The 22,058-nt window shown below is 34.7% G+C and overlaps 1 protein-coding gene across 1 annotated transcript in view; it reads left to right on the forward strand.

The window, feature by feature from the left end:
* The window catches only part of sns (sticks and stones), a 340,736-nt gene that overhangs the window by 21,737 nt on the left and 296,941 nt on the right, over nucleotides 1-22,058 (forward strand). The window contains exon 2 of the mRNA XM_073077924.1: nucleotides 9,605-9,870. Coding sequence (XP_072934025.1) covers nucleotides 9,831-9,870 — 40 coding nt within the window. The 5' untranslated portion in view covers nucleotides 9,605-9,830. The remainder of the gene's footprint in view (nucleotides 1-9,604; nucleotides 9,871-22,058) is intronic.

Here is a 22,058-nt window from a genome sequence, read left to right on the forward strand (position 1 = left end):
TGAAAATAAGCACCTTCTACTTAATAAAAGTCTTAACTGACTCCGCTAAAATTGGTGGGTAGAATCTAGTATAATCGAATCAATTTTAGTTATACATTCTGATTAAGAGTCCATGAATTTTGCATATTAATTTCTTCACCTAAAAATGAAACAATGATTATTTATTATAATCAGTTACATTCATACAAATAAATGAAGTCAATATGCTAATATTATTATATATGTATAATATAATATACTAGCTGACCCGGCAAACGTTATGTTGCCATTTAAATAAAAAAATGTTAAGGGTGAACAACCCTTATCACTTAGGGGTATGAAAAATAGATAGTAGCCGATTTTCAGAGCTACTGAATATGAAAATCGGTAAAGTCGTTTCGGACGAGTACGGTAACTAACACTGTGACACGAGAATTTTATATACCTATATGATTTAACATGCTTGTGTTAAATATATTAAATGTAGTAGAACGCGATCTCTTCTCCCTTGTACCATAAAACCATAGTAGGCGAGCGTGGGTGACAAAGATAGTATGTCGTAAGCTGGTTTTAAAGAAATACTTAATGATGGTAGTGGGTTTGAGTACCGGTGAGGTCATTCGACAGTCCAGTGCAACTTTCGATTAAGTTATTTGATAAAGCTAATAAAATAAACATAAATTTTTCTTATGTTTAATCGCTTTAAAAAAGAGGTTATATGGTGGTGGCTTCGTTTTTTCTTTTATATGTTTTTTTTTATTTCTAGGTTTTTCTAGACAGTTAAATAGCATACAAGCATGCGTGTCTGATGGTAAGTGACAACTACCGTCCATGGATATTGTTAATCAACCCCAGATAAGACGATAACATTAGATTCAATGCCTTAAGTCTTAAGATGAAACGCCTGGGATAAGTATGTGTTCCTTTTCTTTTTCGCGGAGAAATCCTTTACATCCTTTAAACTTGAACACAACAGCGTTATACTGATGTTATAAGGCTGAAAATTTCAAATGAACACATAAAAAATTCAAGTTTATTTAAAAAGATGTGGCAATTTTATTAAACCTATTTCTGTCTAATAACAGTGTTAAGCGTGTGTCTTGGTTTTAAGAGTATGGTAAGAGACACAATTTTCCGAGGCGTTCCAGCTTTGTTTAGGTAGCAACGCACTTGTGGCCGACCTGGGGTAGGACTAGTCTTATCATGGGTTGATTACAGACGTCCATGGACAGTAGTAGCCATACCATCAGGTAGAGTACATACTTGTGCTACTCCAAAACTATATAGAAAACCTTTCATCAAGATGTTCTGTCTATATCTATACCTTTGAGATTTTTTTTTAAATCTCCCAGGTATGCAGGTTTCCTCACGATATTTTCCTTCACCGTTTAGCAAGTGATAATTAATTCCTAATACGCACATAACTTTGAAAAATCAGAGGTCTGAATCAAAGGCCTGGGATTCGAACCTCGGACCCCTAGATCCAGAGGCCGAGTTTCTTAACCACTAGGCTATTACTGCTTAACTTAAAAAGTAGGACGCCGCATTTATTTTGTAGATTATGTATTAAAGTCACGTTATAACAAAATTACCAATTTTCCAATACATTAACGCCATATTTACAACGTTATACACCGTTGCGTTAAAACTTAACGTTATTTGTCCGAAAACGTGCGTCGTGGGAACAATAAAATTTGCCATGAAAAAGCTTTTTGTAAAACTTTAAATTTGTTTTTCTTAATAAGATTTTTTAATGTACTAAAGAAATTAGTATCAAAATGAGGTGAGGTGTGATCTTCGTTGCTAATTAAGCCCATGATTAATAGAAACCTGTATTATTTATATGTTTCTTAACCGGGAATCAAACCAGTGACCTTTCACATACCTGTTTCCTTGTAATCTACAAGTAGCTGTCCATATGATGGTAAGTCACTGTGTCGCCCATGGACATCTGTAATCAACCCCAGATAGGACCAACCTGAGGTTGCTCACAGATGCGCCGCTATCCCTGAAGACTAAGCTGGAACGTCTCGGAAAAGTATGTATTCCTCACGACACCTTTCACACCCGAACACAGCAGCGTTTAACACAGCTGTTATTAGGCAGAAATAAGTGTGACAGTGGTGCCTCCAGAATCGAATCTTGAAGGGTTTACATTACAGTTAAAAACCAATGAATAAAATAAATTAGGCAACTTAAATAGTTTTTGTTAAAACAAGTTTAACAAGTTTGTTTAAAGATTATAAAATGTAGGAATGTTTTCGAAATTATTGCTTTTTTATACTAAACTTGTTTTATAATTTTATTGTTATTTTAATAGTATTAAGTTTTATTGGAAATATTTAAATGATATTGTCATTCATAAAGTTTTAGTGTAAGCTGATTTTATATTTTTATTATTGCTTTACAAGTTGTATTTACGTGGCACTTTTTTCACATTTTTTATACTTATCTAAGGCGTTCCAATTTAGTCCTCAAGAGTAGGAACACAACTGTAACCGACCTCAGGTAGGAATTTTATCTTATCTGGGGTTAATAACAGATGTCTAGTCTACCTAAGGTCGGCCACATGGGTGGCTACCACTGAGGACTAAGTTCTAACGCCTCGAATAAGTTTTTTTTTATGCAGTCCACCTGATGGTAAGTGGCTACTACGGCCCATGGACATCTGTAATCAACCCCAGATAGGATTAGATATTCCTACCTGAGGTCGGCTAAAGATGCGCCGCTACCCCTGAGGACTAAGCTGGAACGCCTCGGAAAAGTACGTCTCACTTACCACACCATTCAAAACGGAACACAGCAGCGCCTAACACTGCTGTTATTAGGCAGAAATAGGTGTGGCGGTAGTGTCTTCAGAATCGAAACACAGAGTTCTACCACCTTCATACCATTGATCTATAACTAAAGATCCGCCACAAGCGGGCAAAACTTGAAACATACAAAATACGGCAAGTGGTGTAAAACGACTCCAGCCAAGTCCAGTCGCTCTCGCGCGGCGTAGTAATACACACGAATGTCACTGAACACGTTAAACGTCATTATTTTGAATTTAAAGCCTCAAAATGCCTTCTTGTGCAATGCGTAAATGCAAAAATTATGTTCGAAAAAGAAACAAACTTCATGGAATCACCTATCACACGTAAATGAAGAGAAATTATTAAATTTTGTTTATTTTTCGTGTTCGATCCGCCATGATTACGTGAGTAACCAGAAAGAGACAAAGTATGTTTTTTTCAATGAAAGTGATAAAGACGCAAAATGCATGGTCATAGATCAACAGAACAGAAGTGACATTTTATTGAATCTGACGATGTTCATATGTCGTATGTTATAGTTTAAGATCCCACTGCTTAATTTTTATATTAGTGTGTTTTTAGTCAAAATATAACATTTTATGGTTTATTTTAATAAAATAAAATCGATATATGGGAAATTCTGTATCCTAATCTTTAAATTTCCTTCGATACCTGTGGTAAATAATAAAAAATATTACCATAAAATTTATATAGGATAGTATACGGTATTTTAAAATTTCTTTAATTGAATAAATATTTCAATCATTAAGGTCGTATTTCTTCCTTAACCTAAACATAATTTAATAAACAATCTTTGTATAGCCAGAAATTAATCCTCAAAAAAACCACGGTAAAATTAGAATCTTATATATAAAATTCTCATGTCACAATGTTAGTTACTGTACCTACTCCTGCGAAACGGCTTTACTGATTTTCACCAAAATTTATATGCATATTCAGTAAGTCTGAGATTTGGCTACTATCTATTTTTCATATCTCTTAAGTGATAAGGGTTGTTCACCCTTAACATTTTTTTATTTATATGGCAACACAATGTTTGCTGGGTCAGCTAGTACATTTATAAAATTTACACAACTTTGCAATTATTGGTCGTGTGTAAAATAAAACTGATAATAATAAACATAGATTAGTAAAGATACTTCGCCGCCTTGAAATTGAAATAAGCCAGAAACGGCTTAATAGTAAGTTCTTTTTTGAATTCTTGTCAAATAAAAACATTTTTAGAGAAAATTTACGAATAAATAACTAATACTGCGTAATTTACATAATAAATAAATAATTATTTCAAATATTTTAGAGACATTTTAGCACGGAGACGTGGCAAAACTTTTTTACGCAACTATTTCAATTCTCAAAACTGGGTACATTTTCTTGTTAGGAGTGAGTAATATTTACTAATCTATGATAATAAATATAAACAATTTTTAAATCGTATATTTGAAATCAGTCGATACATCTGTATAGATACATTCTTTCAAATTATATTTTTATATAATAATAATTTATTTAGTTAAACTGTACTATAACATTTCTACGTAAACGACATACTAAAACTATTATCGACAGTTTTGGACATTTTTTACCTTCTGTTCCATTATTTCTTTGTCTTTGACAAGCATGCGGATCAATGGGAATGCCACCATACGTCCCGTTTTACGGGACAGTCCCTTTTTTCGATGCTTCGTGCCGTTGTCTCCGAAATGAACCGTTGCCATTGTCAATTAAGTAACAGTAAATAGTATAATTGTGAAAAAAAACATGGGGTGCTCCATTTATCAGTTTTCATAAAGCGCCCCACATTTTTTGCACAATTATACTATTTACTGTTCCTTAAATGATACTTATATTGAAAATTATTTTCTACTTTTTAGTTAATTTGATCATAAAAGCGTGTTTTTTATTATTTTTAGCTATATTTTTTCAAGTAAAAAGTATTTGACATAAAAAAAATCGATGTCCCGTTTTGACTGAAGTAATCATTGGTCACTATATTCCATGGTCAATATTTACGTTTGCGTACACTTGAAACGCAAGGTCAAACACTAGTTGTCTTTTTTTATCACATTGTTCTAATAGCTCTGTCCCTTATAGAACATTTGTCTATGTAGTTAAAGGTAAGTAAATTAAAAAACGTGCATGTGTGCTATCAAAGCAGTTTCGCTCAAGTTTTCTCTTAAGTTAGTGGGCGTATAACGTGTCTAGTATAAAATGTCATTGCTTCATACCCATAAGCGTTTGAAATAGTACTTAGTGCGTAGTAAGTTACAGACTTACTACAAAAACGAATAGTGTAGTATGTTTTACGGTTTCACTGCCCTTACATTCCGAGTTTAGTCTTTGTATACGCTTAAACCCGACATCTTACCTGTAAAGCTGTGGCCAAATCAACGCGGTTATACAGCGATAAGCGATTTGTACGTTTGCTCAAATAATTTGATCACGACTTTATTATGTGTATTTCAAGGGATTTTGTCTTGGTAGTTTTTTAGTTAGTTAGTTAACAATCTTATAAAGTTACATGTTATATTTGAGTCATACAATCGTAAATGAATTAACATTTTTTAGTAGCCAAAAGTGAAAACCTTTGACTTTTGGCTAATAAATGAATTAGGAAAGACTGAAATAATGAGGTTTTATTTCAGTCCTGCAGACAGCAACGTATCTGAGACTCCTTTGCTTATCCTGTTCAGGTTTAAAACACTATTTACCATCACGTGGAGTATATGCTCTAAAAACAGCGATAAACAAAAAATAAACAGCTAGATTTAAACAACCAAAACAATTCGCCAAACAAACCTAAAAAAGTAGTCACCAACACACAAAAAATAGCTAGAAAAAAAACCTGTAGTGTTCCCGACTCAACGTCGGGATAGTCATAGTAGTATCACTTAAACCCCATTTGGCTCGCTGACGCACCAACACGCCTGTACTCACCGACGGTCTAGCATGACTGCCCACACAGGCCGCTCTCATTCCGTGTCGTATGCGCTCGAGACAAACTACCCACAATATGATACATTACAAAACCCAACCAAAACTATGCCTAAATCGCTCCCGCTCCCAACCAGCGTTACTCCGCCCGCGTCCCGCTTCCTGTAGGGTAAGGGTAGTGAGTAATCACAGGCTCAGTTGCAAGGATGCAATTATGTTGCGAAAGGCTCGCGTGCAACCTACCCGCATCCGGCTGTAATAATCCTTTTGACTTGCAGACAACTTGTGCTCGTGGATTAAGGGTTTATGTCAGAATTTGGATTTTGAAAATCATTTTGTGAGAATACTGTATAATAGAAATAGTTTATTTGTATGCTAGTAAAAAAAATTTTGCCAAATAAAGTTCAGTAAAAAAGTTTTAGCTACAATTATGAAATTTGAGATTTTCACCAGGGGTTTTAATAAATAACCCAAATTTAATCGACCAAGCTTAGAACTTTTTGAATTGTTTGTCTGTCCGTCTGTCAGGGCTCAAACTCTTGAACCGTAATAGATAGACACTTGATGTTTTTACACATATTTTTTTATAATTATTACGAGTTGATTATAGATATGGTATAATTGTGTCTTAAGGCACAGTAAGTTTCTGAAGGCACAGTATTTTTAAATTTTACCTCATATTTGCAAGTTTTGCAGAAGAGAGAATAAAAATGTACTATTAAGGAATCCTTATAAAAGCAATTGAAACTACAATTCAATGGTCTTATCTGGATTATATGTGGTATTAGAATACTTTGTATAATATGCATTTAAAGCCAATATAGTAAGCCAATTGATAACATCAGTTTAAATGGTATACTTTTCTGTGTCAAGACTGTTTTGAAGGTCGTAGAACTCTTTGTGGCTCGACTCCGGCGACACCACCGCCACACCTAAATCGGCCTCATAACAGCAGTGTTAAGCGCTGCTGTGTTCTTGTTTGAAGGGTGTGGTAAGGGAAACATACTTTTACCAGGCTTTCCAGCTTAGTAATCAGGGGTAGCGGCGGGTCTGTGGCCGACCTTAGGTAGGAATATAATCCTATATGGGATTAATTACAGATGTCCACGTGCGGTAGTAGCCGCTTACCATCAGGTGGACTGCATGCTCGTCTGCTACTCCTATATTACATTAAAAATGCTTTTTAACAGCAAAGGTAATGAAATGAGTTTTTCTTAAGGTCTTAGATTTTTAAATTTTCTAAGGGATTGAATTCTCGTTTCATTCATGCTTTAAATATATAAATGAAGCATAGATTTATGTGTTCATACAAAAAGTTTACAGATACGAATCAATTACTTTGAAACAACTGATTACTTTGAATTATTTTTAAGTTATTCAAATATAATGTTCTTTATGTAGGCAAACCAGCTTGTAATTATCTTTCTAGTAAAAAGTACCACTCATGGACAACTGCAACAAACTACACTGCAACAAACTTCTTCTCCATAACGAAACACCTTGTGAAGTGGTGGTAGTTGTATTGACATTCAAAAAGTGCTCTGTAAAGAACCTATTTTGAATAAAAAAAATTGATTAGATTTGATTTGATACATATAAAACCGGGATTCTACGTATAGTCGATCATAGGTGCTAACCTCCTAATATGGTCGCCTCATAAGTCAGGTGCCATTCACACCACCGAAACGCAGGACTGACGCTAGAAATAGGTAGTGATACTCCTACGTCGAACCATACTGGTACTAAAGTTATACACCCAAGCCACTATGCGCTATGATGCATTATGCTAAGGATGTTAAAGATACGATATTTCGGATCTAGATACGGATCTATTAAAAAAATACCGGTTTCGGATACGGTTATTTCGGATTAACCGATAGGTTCGGATGACTTCGGAATCCTAAGTAAGAAAATACAAATAAGTAATTATTTGATTTTGTAAAATATTTGTAAAATAAATATTTGTAAAATAACTGAAGTTTTCGTCCGAGCAAGCAGATATTGTATCTGCTTGCTTTTCATAATAGTGTGTCATTTAGACTTCCCTCTGATCCGAAATTATGCGGATTCAGTTATGGTTTCGGATTTTTTTATAATATAGGAGTATTATATTTTTTATAATGTAGTACGTATGGACATCTGTAATCAACTGCAGAAAGAATTAGATATTCCTACCTAAGGTTGGCCACAGATGCGCTGCTAGCTCAGAGGACTAAGCTGTAACAAGGAAAAGTATGTCTCTCTTACCACACTTCGAAAGAGAACACAGCAGCTTAACACTGCTGATTTAAGGCAGAAATAGGTGGGGCGGTGGTGCCGCCGGAGTCGAACCACAGAGTTTTGCCTTCAAAATTAAATATTTTTTTCGGATATCCGATAGATTCGGAACTCCATAACATCCCTTCACTATAGTATTTATATATCAGTATATTTGAATATGCTAATAGCAATTTTAGTGTCGTTAACACCGAACTGCGTATAAATGCAAATCATATGCAAAATAATGTGCTCAGACGCTGAGGCGTCGGAAATTTGAACAGGATTGAACTGGAAGGTTTTTTGGGATACTGTAAAGAACGGAACCCTATTAAAGTTGATTTTTTGTCTATAAATAAATAAATGCTGTCCATTTAGCTTTGCTTTTTGTCTATATTATGAATGTTTTTAGTTAAAAGCATATCAGATTTTAATTCATATCAAAATAAATTCGTACAAAAATTGAAACATTGAATACAGACAAAAATTGCTTTTTATAACATGGTAATTGGATTTCTAATTTAGAATGATGAGTATAACGTTTTGCGGCAAACACAAATAAAATGATCGGCTGCAATATTTGAAGGTGGTAGAAACCTTTGTGGTTCAACTCCGGTGTGCCATTGCCTCGCATATTTCTGCCTAATAACAGCAGTGTTAAGTGATGTTGTGTTCTGGTTAAGTATGTGGTAAGGGAGACACACTTTTCCGAAGCAAGCTTAGTCCTCAGGTATATCAAGGTATTTGTGGGTGACCTCAGGTAGGAATGTATCTTATCTGGGGTTGATCAGATGTCCATAGGCGACAGTAGTCACTTCACCATCAGGTAAATGCATCCTCGTCTGCTATTCCTATATTGCAAATAAAAACTAAAAAATATATATATATATATAAATGCATTGTGTTAAATGTGTGTTTCAATTTAACCTATCTACTACATTTAGATTTACAAACACAAAACATACAGCTGAATTTATATATAAAATAATAGAACAACAGATGCCAAATAATTCCGCAGTCAAATATCCGAGTTCGGTCGCCATTTTGTTTTACAGTCGTCCATTCATGCGTAAATTGCGCCAAAAATTAACAAAAGCTTTGTAAAATTCTTTTGTTATGTCACGTTTGCTAGATTTATTACAAATCAATACATTTTAAAACATTTATTTGGATGTTATTGCGTTGCAGTTGAATATTTGTAACAGTTTGTTGTCACTATAGGTACTTATATAAAAAGTGTGTGTACTTATAGGTATATAATAAGTACTTCTTTGACGTATCGTATCGTACTATATCGTATATTATAATGTATATCATATCTGTAAGTTGATATTCATTAAATATTATTACGTTGTCATAACCCTGTATCATCAGTGCTTGCGTACGAACGTAAGAAGTATCATATAGTATTTCCATCGTATCGTGTCATATTGGTGAATTAATAATAATTACATATAATTATCGTGACGTAACATTCCAACGTAACTGCTTCCGTTTCAAACGTTTCATCCATACCTTTTTCCTTCTCTAGGAGCGCTAATAGGAGTACTTGCTTTTAAATATTTTGTTTAATCAAATATATAATTAATAATTATTTAAAATCTTTATTTTTGTTACAGGAAACCCGTGTATCCAAGCAGCCATGAAAACTAAGTTTAGTCAGTCAGTATTCGTGTAGTGACGAAGTTTAGCGCGAGTGACATAGTGACGGATTTTAGTGTTAGTGTAACGTGTGACGAAACGTGACGTAACGGAACGTAACGTAGCGTGACGAAACGTAACGTGACAAGATGTGGAGGTGATTGGTTGACAAAGTAATGTGCAGTGTAGTTTTTGAAAATCAAAATGTGTGCCAAAATTTGGGTGTCCTTCGCCGTTTTATGTGGTAAGTTATTTTACGATTTTTGTATCCATTATAAGATTTTTTTATAAGGTACTAGTTATTGCCTGCGGCTTCGCCCGCGTTTCAAAGAAAATAATATGACATACTAACATATATAAAACTGAAAATTCGTACCTTCATTGGAAAGAAAGTGGCGCCATCTGGCGAAAATTGGTCGTACCAACTCTGAAACCTTCGTGGGCTCATGGACAACAACTTTGCTAAAGATCATCACTTGATCAAATGCATAGTTTACGATTCAATCCTTAGTAATTTCGATTTAAAATAATCGACTTTTTGGGCCAAAAGATTGATTCTCCGATTAATCGATCTTAGATCGGCATCCCTAGTTCCCGTGGAATTTCCGGGATAAAAACTATCCTATGTCCTTTCTCGGGTCTCCGACTATCCTTGTACATCATTTCATTAAACTCGGTTCAGTGGTTTAGGCGTGAAGAAGAGACAGACAGATAAGAGTTACTTTCGGATTTATAATATTAGTAAGAATAAAAAAAATAAAGACGAAGTCTATCAATGCGCACTTGGCCAGCGCGGTGGGTTATGTCCTAATCCTTCTCATTTTGAGATGAAACCTAGCCCCAGCGATAGGCAATTTCACTGATTTTGTCACAACTTATATTATGGTGTTATTCAAACAAATTCTATATTACTTAGTATTTTGTAAGTATTATATCCGAAACTAAAACATGTTAAGAGCTTCATTTGCAAGATTTTATATTTGTTTTTAAAAAACAAATGCAAAAACACTTGAAGATTTGAAACGAAGTATTAATGAGCGTTCAATGTGTTTAAATAATTACGTAATTTTTATTCCATACTCATATAACTTGAGGTTAGAATAATAATTGGCTAAGCGTGAGTCAAACGCACATGGGTTCCGTACTACCAAATTTTTATTTTAAGTTTGTTTTTAGTATTTGGTATCATTGAAGGTATAGAAGCATATAGCAGTGATAGCCTAGTGGTTAAGAAACTAGGCCTCCCGACCGAGGGGTCCGAGGTTCAAATCCCAGGCCACCTCTGATTTTTCAAAGTTATGTGCGTATTAGAAATTAATTATCACTTGCTAAACGGTGAAGGAAAACATCGTGAAACCTGCATAGCTGAGAGATTTATGAAAAAAAAAATATTTTAAAGGTATGTGAAGTCTACCAATACGCACTTGTCCAGCGCGGTGGACTATGGCCTAATCCTTCTCATTCTGAGAGGAGACTCGTGCCCAGCAGTGGGACAGTAATGGATTGTTGGTGTGATGTAATGTTGCTATAGAAGTTAATGCATTGTGAAAATTTGATCATATTACGGGTCAATAAGCTAAAAACGCCGAAAAATAATGATTTCTTGTATGGCGCCATATATTTTCAAGATTTTTTTTTATTTTTAGTATTTGTTATTATAGCGACAACTGTTATACATACTCTGTAATTCAAAGTGCCTACCTTACGATTCACGAGATAGAGCCCTCTGATAGACGGACAGAAAGCGGAGGGTTTTTTTTTGTTCACGAGGGGGAAACCTTTAAAAGGTACCCGATGCCGTGGGAGCGACACAGGGTTATGTGGGACTCTTGCCGCACTAAAAACCCCCCGGTGGCCGTTCTCGGCGCTGCATAGAGGATTCCGGGATTTCCAAAGGAACGCAATCGGAGTAGAAAGCGGAGGGCTAGTTATAGGTTTCCGTTTTACCATTTTGCTACAGAACCCTAAAACGGTGTAAGGCACTTTTAATTTCTATAGAAGGGAGCCTTTCCGATTTAAAATTAATTAAATTGTTTAACATTTTACAATTAGTTACTTTGTTTTACAAGTGCGTTTTGTTTCGTATTTTGACTTTCATTTTTAACTTGACTATTATTTAGTAATTAAGGGTTGGAACCGGAAGTTGGTATTGTTTTAGAGCCCTTAATATAAGGACTTATTATAAGCCGGTTTTGATGTTTGTGTGTAAATATGTTAAGAGTAAGTTTAAGTTATTTAATGTTATGATGTATAGGTTAGGATGTATAGGGTTCGATTCTCAGGTACGCATTTTTTTATAATATAGGAGTAGTAGGCGAGGATACAGTCCACCTGATGGTAAGCTACTGCCGCCCATGGATAAGATTAGATAACCCCAGATAGGATTAGATATTCCTACCTCAGGTCGGCCAAAGATGCGCCGCTACCCCTGAGGACTAAGCTGGAACGCCTCGGAAAGTATGTCTCCCTTACTACACCCTCCTAGATAAGGGTTGTTCACATTAACATTTTTTTTGATTAAAAACACAACGTTTGCCGGGTCAGCTAGTTTTGAATAAAACTTTTTCCAAAACACAGAAATATTCATCCAAGACATAACGTAACACCCTCATTTTGAACTGTAATTACTCACCCCAATTTACATTCCAAAATCTTTTGAATCCAAATAAATTACCGGAACAAAACATCTGCATCTTAACTTGCCTCAACGGAGAATTGAACCGAAATAGCCCCGGGCTCCACTTAATTGTTGCTCATTAAACCTAATTTGGTAATTAACAATAAGTGCACTTCGAAGCCTCCGGGAATTCTCTAATGGCACTGGAATGGGTGTGTCTGTTTGTTGTGTCCCATTTTGACACTTTTGTCTATATATACATAAATTTAAATGTCTATTTGTAATGACAAAAAACTGCGTTTTACTAAAAGCATAAGTTTTTTGTTATAATATTAAAGTATACAGGCATGCAATCCTGATGGTAAGTGGCTACTGCCGCTCATGGAGATCTGTAATCAATCCCAGATAAGAATAGATTCCTACATCAGATCGGTCATCACGTTGCTACCCCCTGAGGCAAAGTATTTCTCTTATCAAACCTTTGAAAGCGCGACACAGCAGCGTTAAACACTGTTATTAGGCAGAAATAGGTGTGGCGGTGCCGTTGGTACCCTCGGAGTTGAATTATAAAGGGGTTAAAAACAAAATGTTTCTGGTATGGGCACCACATGCAAAAAACTGTTATTTTTGTATAACCGTAGTAGTAAGATGGAGAAAAAATCTGTGTATTTCCTGCCATAATAAATAAAAAAAATACTAACAATAAAATAAAAAACCGTGGTACGGAACCCTTCCAATACATTCTTGGCTAAATAGGTATATTTAGTTTTTGTAGCACAGCAGCTGTGAAAGTACATACATTGTGAAAAGTTCCCATTAGGGTGTAAAATCCGGATAAGGTAGGAATTTAAAAAACATAAAATAATAATATACTCTTAAATATGTACATTTTCCACATTTTGACTGTAACGTTATACGCATTCCCTTCATAATGAATTTCAATAGCACTCCGATAAATATTATGAAATAACTTATTTTAATAATAATAATTCTTCATTGCGAAATATTCGCAAATCCCTTAATTAGCGCGAACGTTGAATTTATTTTAAGGATTACTCGCAAATTCTCGGTGCTTTTAAATAAATGATTTTTATATTGAATGAATAAATAAATCAAAGAACGAAATTATTACTATGAAATGAATACTGATTATTATTTTTATTTTTTTATGATTATTAATAATTATTTAAAAGTTATTACAACGGACAGATACGTGGTGGGATCCGGGTTCGACCCTTAGCCAGAATATCTTATTGATAAATTTAAATTTCTGTTCTGTTATAATTATTATTAAATTATTGTTATTATTGAAGTATAGTAAGAAAATATATAAATCAAGAAATTTGAACTGGTTTCATCCGTAATCCATACCAGTACCCTTAGTATTTCCTATACATTTCCAATCAGTTCTGATACAGTCCGCTAGGGGCGCTGATTACAAATACGTAAATACATACAAAAATAGACATTTTTGTAAAAACGTAAAAACTCATACTAAGGGTATAGATAGTATTTGAGCCCTACCTAAGGCTTTTCACAGATTGCAACCTGTAAATAATAAATTCGAATGTCTTATACTATCAATGCTTTTCCTTACCACCCTTCAAAACAGAACACTGCAGCTTAACACTACTGTGATAAGGCAGAAGTAGGTATGGCAATGGTACCTCTGGAGTCGAACCAGAGACAATTCTACTTCATTTGAATAAACATCGTCTATTGAACTTAGTATTGACGCAATATTTTTTTTGTTAAATCATACATATTTTTTTTTCATTTTCCGATGGTAATGTATGTAAAGATTTTATCGTATGAAGTGTCGTTGGATTTGTCTAAATTGTGGTGACATAGGAAGTTAATTAGTCGGATTTTTGTATAATAATTGCCATGGTCCACGCCAAACTGCTAGTCCGCTCTGAAGTTATTGCGCGCAGGTTTAGTTAGCATATACTCCGTAACGTACGGCTGCACTAACGCTGTCTTCTTCCCGCTAATATCTACAATTTGCTATTCAACGCGACTCGTTTCTATATTCAGAGCGGACTAGCAGTTTGGCGCAGACTGTACTTTAAATTGTCCATACATTCAAGTAGAACCAGGAGGCAAACTAGAGAAACAAAGATTACAAAACAAAACTTGCTTCCGAAACGTACCCAAACATCAGCGTCGTTAGGCATCTTGTTTCAGTTAATTGAATTAATATTTCAGATAATGGGACCCGGGATTCAATTAAATTGGATGACTCGCGTAAATAACTGGAAGGTTGGGTGATTAAAAATTGAATCCGTTGTAATGGGAACTGAAATCTGTTGCTTTAGTTCTATAATTTAGTGTACATTATGGTTTTAAATGGTGACGTTAGGGTTTAATTGTTTGTGGCATCGTCATTTGACTTTTTAGGGTTCCGTACTCAAAGGGTAAAAACGAAACCCTATTACTAAGACTTCGCTGTCTGTCCGTCTGTCACAGGGCTCTATCTCTTAAATCATAATAGATAGTAACTTGATTTTTCATAGAATATGTATAACGGTGGCCTAAAAATAAATTAATTTTGAAAATACCTGTTTATTTCGCCATATAAAAAATCGTTATTTTGTGGCATTTTTCGCTTAATGTACTCGACCCTATTAGTCAGACGGTTCAAATATTCTCAGTGCATTTATTTCCATGTTTGTTATAACGATAAATACTAAAAATAAAAAATCAAGCCATTTGAGACAATACATAAAAACATCGAAAACATTACCTTCCGGCGTCATATAATAAAAAGTCAAAATGGCGTGTTTCTTTTGTTTTTAGCGCAGCATATGCTACTCTCTTACACACTCTTTTTATCGTTTTTGAAAACATGTGTCATGTTTTGACGTAAATAGTCTGCCAGATGGTCTTGGGTTCAATTCTCTAACTAAATAAAGAAGATTAAAGCATTCCTTTAACCTACACTTTTCTCATCTCTTCACCATTTTGTATTTCTACCTAATAACAGCAGTGTTGTTGTATTTTGTAGGGTGTGGTAAGGGAAACATACTTTTCCGAGGCATTCCAGCTCAGTCCTGAAGGGTGGCGCATCTGACATCATCAATCAGTTATTGTCCCATTGCTGGGCACGGATCTCCTTTCAGATTGAGAACCGTTTAGAGCTTTATAGTCCATCAAACTGACAAATAATTTTATTGGTGAATTTTACACGTCTTTTATTAAAAAAAATATCCAATCTTTTGAAGGTGGTAGAACCCATTGTGGTTCTCCGGCGGCACCACCACCACACCTATTTCTGCCTTTTAACGCAGACCTCAGGTAGGAATATCTGATCTTATCTGTGGTACATTACAGATGTCCATAGGCGGCAGTAGCCACTTGCCATCAGGTGGACTGCATGCTCGTCTACTACTCCCATATTATAATAAAATATGTTATTTTTTTTTAGGGATCCGTAAAACGAACCAAGCATACACATTAACATAACTTCATTGGAATCATAAAGCATTTCGGAGAGAAGTGAACACGAATATAGTTACACGTGTTTATCTATTAAGATATGTAATAATAAAAGATAAAAGAAAGAAAGATAAAGATTAATTGCCTCGTAATATGAGTAATATAAGTAATATTTGTGAAGATTTACCGTAACAGCCGGGCTTATTGATAAAGAATAATATGGCGATCAATTAGAAGTGACATGACATTTCGGATTGTCGCTACTACTATGGTAACTCACAAATCACTCGAACTCACTTCTTTGTCGGACAAAAATTTTATTTTAACGATTTTATTCACATGATTAATATTAATATTTGCCAAAATAATGGATAACGCTTGTGACAGTAACCTCACAACTCACTCAAACTCACTCTTGTGTCGTGCGAAAATTTTGTTTTAATGATCTTATTCACATGATTTCTGGTCATATATGATGTTTGTCGATAGAAACTGTGAAGTTGATACTGAAATATAACTAACTGAAATCTGAATCACGCAGTAGTTATTTAGTGGACGATATAACCTACTATTTTGCTGAGATTTTTTATGTCTAGCAAAGAATGCTTCATTTGGATTTCCAATAAATTGTAATTATGTTACAATTAATGCGCCTTATCCCAATTATTTTCACTAATGAATCTATTCTGTTGTCTAATGTTTTGTCAACAAAAATTTGAAATTAAAAAAAAAGAGAACCTGACAAAATTTGTAAATTTTCGATGTTTCATAAGCAATCCAGGCCATGGTTGCCAATTTTTAATTTTTAACCTGTAGATATATTAATTATTAATAACTCTTGTATGACGCATTCGAGTTACAATCGAGTATCAATCGAGAACGCCCAGTAACGCCACCTATCCATCACTGTTTGCTTCCAACTGAGCTAGTTAGGACGCGAATTAGTTTCTAGTGTCATCACTCTTCCCGAAGGATCCCGTAATCCCGGATTCCGGTTTCCGGGATACCATCATTATTGTTAAGACACACTCCATTACTTTTTACTGCAAATGAGATAGATGGCATTGATTGATGGGGTAGGCTTGTCTAGTCGTTTGAATCTTGGCCTCGATCTAAGGTTCCAGGTTCGAATCCAGGTCTCTAATTTTAGGGTTCCGTACCCAAAGGGTAAAAACGGAACCCTATTACTAATACTTCGCTGTCTGTCCGTCTGTCACAGGGCTATATCTCCGGAACCGTAATAGATAGACACATAAAATGTTTACAAAGGATGCATAACGGTGGCCGCTATAACAACAAATACTAAAAATAAAATAAAGTTGAATATTAAAGGGGGTCTCCATACAATAAACCGATATTTTTCGATCTAAATGTTAAACCATACTAGGGAAACGGTTGAAATTTTCACAATCCGTTTAGTACTATAACTGGTATTATAATAAATACAATAAGATATATTTGACTATAGTTATTTTAATTTTATTATACGTTGTTTACGTATCATTGATCATCGCCTCAACGCCATCTATTGCTGTCTGATATAATTAAATATTGTTGAAATTAATAAAATGACTATAAATAAGTAAAAAATAAAGAACATATTGTGGTACGGAAGCCTCCATGTGTGAGTTCGAATCGTACTTGGCGAACCATTCAAAGTAATGTGCGTATTAGAAATTAATTATCTCTTGCTATAATTGTGAAAAACCTTGAGGAAACACCACACTTGAATTTTTTTTTAAAAAGTTTGAAACGTGTGTGAAGTCTACTAATTCTTACTTGGCCAGCGCGGTGGACTATGGCTTAAAATCCTCTCACTCTGAGAGGACTCCCGTGCCCAGCAGTGGGACAGTAATGGGTTAACGACGGTGACATAATAATTTCATAAAATCAATGGTGCCTAACTAGGATTGGAATCTGAACTTTCAGTGTGAGATACTGAAAATATCATAAAGTATTAAATATTTCCAAATTTTATGCATATGTCAGCCAGCATACACACCCTTCCACCATAAAACAAGAAATCCTTCACGCTAAAAATAAGTGTGACGGTGGTACCACCTTTTAAATCACCATATCCTAGATTTACTTAATCCCACAGGAAAACGACATTTAATATTTTATTTCAGCCATTTTCCAAAATTATCTATTAGCAAGTAATCAATAATGGTTTTGCTTCAGTCCTTGAACTGTCTAAGTATGAGAAGTTAGAAAAGTTTGTTGAAAATCTTATTTATTATTAAGAATTCTTAGGGTTTCGTACGAAATATTGTACTTGGTGTAGAAGAATATTCAGAAATAAGTCTCAAACAAGAAATAAATACCAAATAAAGCAGAAATATGAAATAAGTTTGTTTGTCGCTAAAAGCCTTTAATAGATTTGACAGATTTTAGATCAAAAAGATATTTTGCAATAGATTTTAATAAACTCATTATTTTAGGAGCAGAACTAAACTAGAGAATTAATTTAAAAACGAAAAACAAAGTACCTACTTAAAAATAGCTTCTCAAATTCACAATTTAGATGTATCCAACGATATTTTGTATGTTAGTAGCTGACCCGGCAAAAGTTGTGTTGCCACATAAATAAAAAAATGTTAAGGGTGAACAACCCTTATCACTTAGGGGTATGAAAAATAAATAGTTGCCGATTCTCAGACCTACTGAATATGCATATAAAATTTGGTGAAAACCGGTAAAGCCGTTTCGAAGGAGTATGGTAACTAACATTGTGACACGAGAATTTTATGTATAAGAAAAATCCGTCAAGCCATTCTGCCACAGGGCGTGCCAAAGAATGAGACATACGTGCAAACATATACACACACATATATACATACACACACATACCTACATATATATTCTCGAAACTTGTCAACAGCGGTTAGGTGAAAAACAAAAGAGGACAAACATATACCCTCCTCTTTTTCCGTTAAAACAGAAATGACTCCTCATAAATAGTACGGAACCCACTAGTCATCCCAGACACGCCCACCCGATCGCCAATCAATAGCTATGTCAGCGTAATTGACTTAAAAAACTTCCAACTAAATACCGGGTGGGAGGGCTCCCGGAAAACGGGAATAGGGAGTGTTCAACTTCCTTCGGTGTTTGTTTTAGGGTTCCTCGGGAATGGACCAACTGAATTTTGTAAGAGTAGATTCATAATTCACTATTTTTACTCCACTTACAAATTAATTAGGAAAACCTGCATACCTGAGATATCTTAAAAAATAAACAAAAAAGTTATCAAAGGTATGTGAAGTTTACCAATACGTACATGGCCAGCGCGGTGGACTATGACCTAATCCTTCTCATTCTGAGAGGAGACCGTGATTCAGTATTCTGTCGTTTTCTTGTGACGGCATGGATAACAAAATCTCAATCAAATAATGAAACATGTCTCCAAAATATATGTATATCAAAAATATCTACAGAACCCGTTAAACTCCAGCCAATCTTGAACTTTACGACCTACCCCTGACTTTTGTTGTGGATTAATTCGTTTTTTTACGTCGGAGATATCGAAAACTTCGCAGACTTATAAGCCGAGTGATTATTAAATTTATGATTTCATCGTGGAGAATTTCATGGCTTATTTTTATAGGGATTTAGGATATTTCGTAAAATTCGAGAATTGTGTAAGTTATCGATACTTGTGTTAGTTATTTTGAAGGTGGTAGAACCCTTTGTGGTTCGACTCGGGCGGCACCACCGCCACACCTATTTCTGCCTCATAACAGCAGTTAAACGCTGTTGTGTTCTGGTTTGCAGGGTGTGGTAAGGAAGACATACTTTTCCGAGGCGTTCCAGCCTATATATTTCTATATATAGGCTGGAACGCCTCGCCGTATATTAAAAACGGTGTGGTCTGAAGTTCCAGCTCCACATGTACCATTAGGTTAAGGTTACATCGTAAAAATCTTTTTTTTAAAGATGTGTGTTATGGAGTTTCTTTCGCCGCTTCTTCTCCATAAAGAAACACCTTGTGAAGTGGTGGTAGTTGTATTGACATTCAAAAAGTGCTATGCAAAGAACCTATTTTGAATAAAAAAAAAATTAGATTTGATATTTAAACTAATAGTTTCAATTTAAGGGCAATAATTAAGCTATCTAATAAATTAAATAAAACATTGAAAAAAGAGTTATGTAAACCCGATTTACAACAAATATATCTCACGTTAATTAAATACAAATTATATTAAAAATACATACTTGTGAACATTTTTTATTGTATGTTTTATAGTTTATAAGTGGGTATTTATTGCTATTTATACAACCTCATTATAACATATCAGCGATACATTGATATGTGTACAAAAACTGGTCTATCTTAGTAGGAATCTCAAGTTAAAGAACGCACCTCGGACCAAAATAACATAGATGAGGCATGAACAGATTACAGTGTATAAGATCTGACGTCTTATTAGTAAATACTCATACAATGACATAGTAGTTAACGCCAAATAGTATTGATGTTTTATCTAGAATCGGCCCAAATGCTACTACTACCTATCACTACCTCTGAGGACGAGGAGAGCTCCTCGGTATAAGTGTAATTTTTTTTTTTTTATAATATAGGAGTAGCAGACGAGCATGCAATCCACCCGATCGTAAGTGGCTACTGCCGCCCATGGACATCTGTAATCAACCCCAGATAGGATTAGATATTCCTATCTGAGGTCGGCAACTGATGCGCTACCCCTGAGGACTAAGCTGGAACGCCTCGGAAAAGTCTGAGTAAGTAAGTATGAGTATAAGCCCTTAAGCTGCAATGTAGCAGCCCTTTACACTGCTATTATAAATTAACATAGTTGTGTGAGACGTACCTCCGAAATAAAAATAATAAAGGATTCTTACCCTTCTTGTTATTCGATTCGATAATTCGTAATCATTATTAAACATAAAAATTCACAAAACATGACGCTCATTCACAAACCAGTTGTAACAATGGAATGTTCCTCAAGGCTGTGTCTATCATTTTTAATCTGAGACACCTACGACAAACCTGTAATGACTGCGTCATAGCGGTTCATATTATGGGAACAGTAGGCCTAGTAGGCATAACTGTTCAAAAGCTAACTATATATGTAACTAGCTGACCCGGCAAACTATGTACCGCCTCAAAATCTATTTATCAAATATATTTCATATAAAATATAGCCTATGTTACTCGTGAATGATGTAGCTTTTGATTGGTGAAAGAATTTTTAAAATCGGTCCAGTAGTTTTTGAGCCTATTCATTACAAACAAACAAAGTTTTCCTCTTTATAATATTAGTATAGATAACAAAATTGAAGTTTACGTTAAAAACTAAGCATAAAGTTATGTATTTTTCGTTCTAAGGTTTATTTTAGGATCTAAGGCATATTTGTTACTCTCCCACTGCTGGGGATGGGTTTTATTCAATACTAGTTTTTGCCCGCGGCTTCGCCCGCGTTTAAAAGAAAATAATATGACATACTAACATTTATAAACCTGAAAATTCGTACCTTCATTGGAATGACAGTGTCGCCATCTGGCGAAAACTGTCGAAAATTTCAATCCAATCATATTAGTAAAATATCGATTTTTTGGTACAAAAGATCGATTCTCCGATTAATCGATCTTAGATCGCCATCCCTAGTTCCCGTGGGATTTCTGCGATAAAAACTATCATATGTCCTTTCTCGGGTCTCAGACTATCTTTTTACAAAATTTCATAAAAATCGGTTCAGTGGTTTAGACGTGAAGAAGAGACAAACAGACAGACAGACAGACAAAGTTACTTTCGGATTTATATTATTAGTAAGGATTGTGTATGACTGGGATACGAACCTTGGGCAAATGGCAAAATAAGATCATTTATTAAATCTAATAATATTAAATCTTAATATAGAAGCTATTTTTTTTTCTAAACTATTATGTGAAATCTTTATAAAGAGGCCTATGAGATTCAAAAAGATTTCCAAATTCAACTTGGTCAATGCTCCATCTATTGTTCCTGAAATATTTTAGGCATATCATAAGGTGGACTGCATGGTCGTTTGCTATTTCTATCTTACAAAAAATCTTTAATGAACTTTCTACTTTACTTTGCCGCCACTCACACATACACAAATACACACACATACACACAACACTCATCTCATTATTGCTGAGAACTTGACAATCATACAAGTGCAAAGGAAATATTTTAATGGCCACTGACTCTCTTACTTAAACCTGAACTCAGTAGTAAGAACATAGGGTTGTGAATCGTATGTCAGATCCCGGAGATACGTTATAGTATGAACCGATACGAGGCCCGGGATACCGCTTATTGCTTTTGAATTTAGAACGCTCAGTTGTGGTTTAAATAGAAGTTATTAGAATTTATTAGCGGCCAGTGTAGATT

Source organism: Epargyreus clarus, unplaced genomic scaffold, assembly GCF_041222505.1.
Source record: "Epargyreus clarus isolate Ecla_fem2 unplaced genomic scaffold, WU_Ecla_fem_2.2 ptg000011l, whole genome shotgun sequence".
In the NCBI taxonomy this organism is placed as follows: domain Eukaryota; kingdom Metazoa; phylum Arthropoda; class Insecta; order Lepidoptera; family Hesperiidae; genus Epargyreus; species Epargyreus clarus.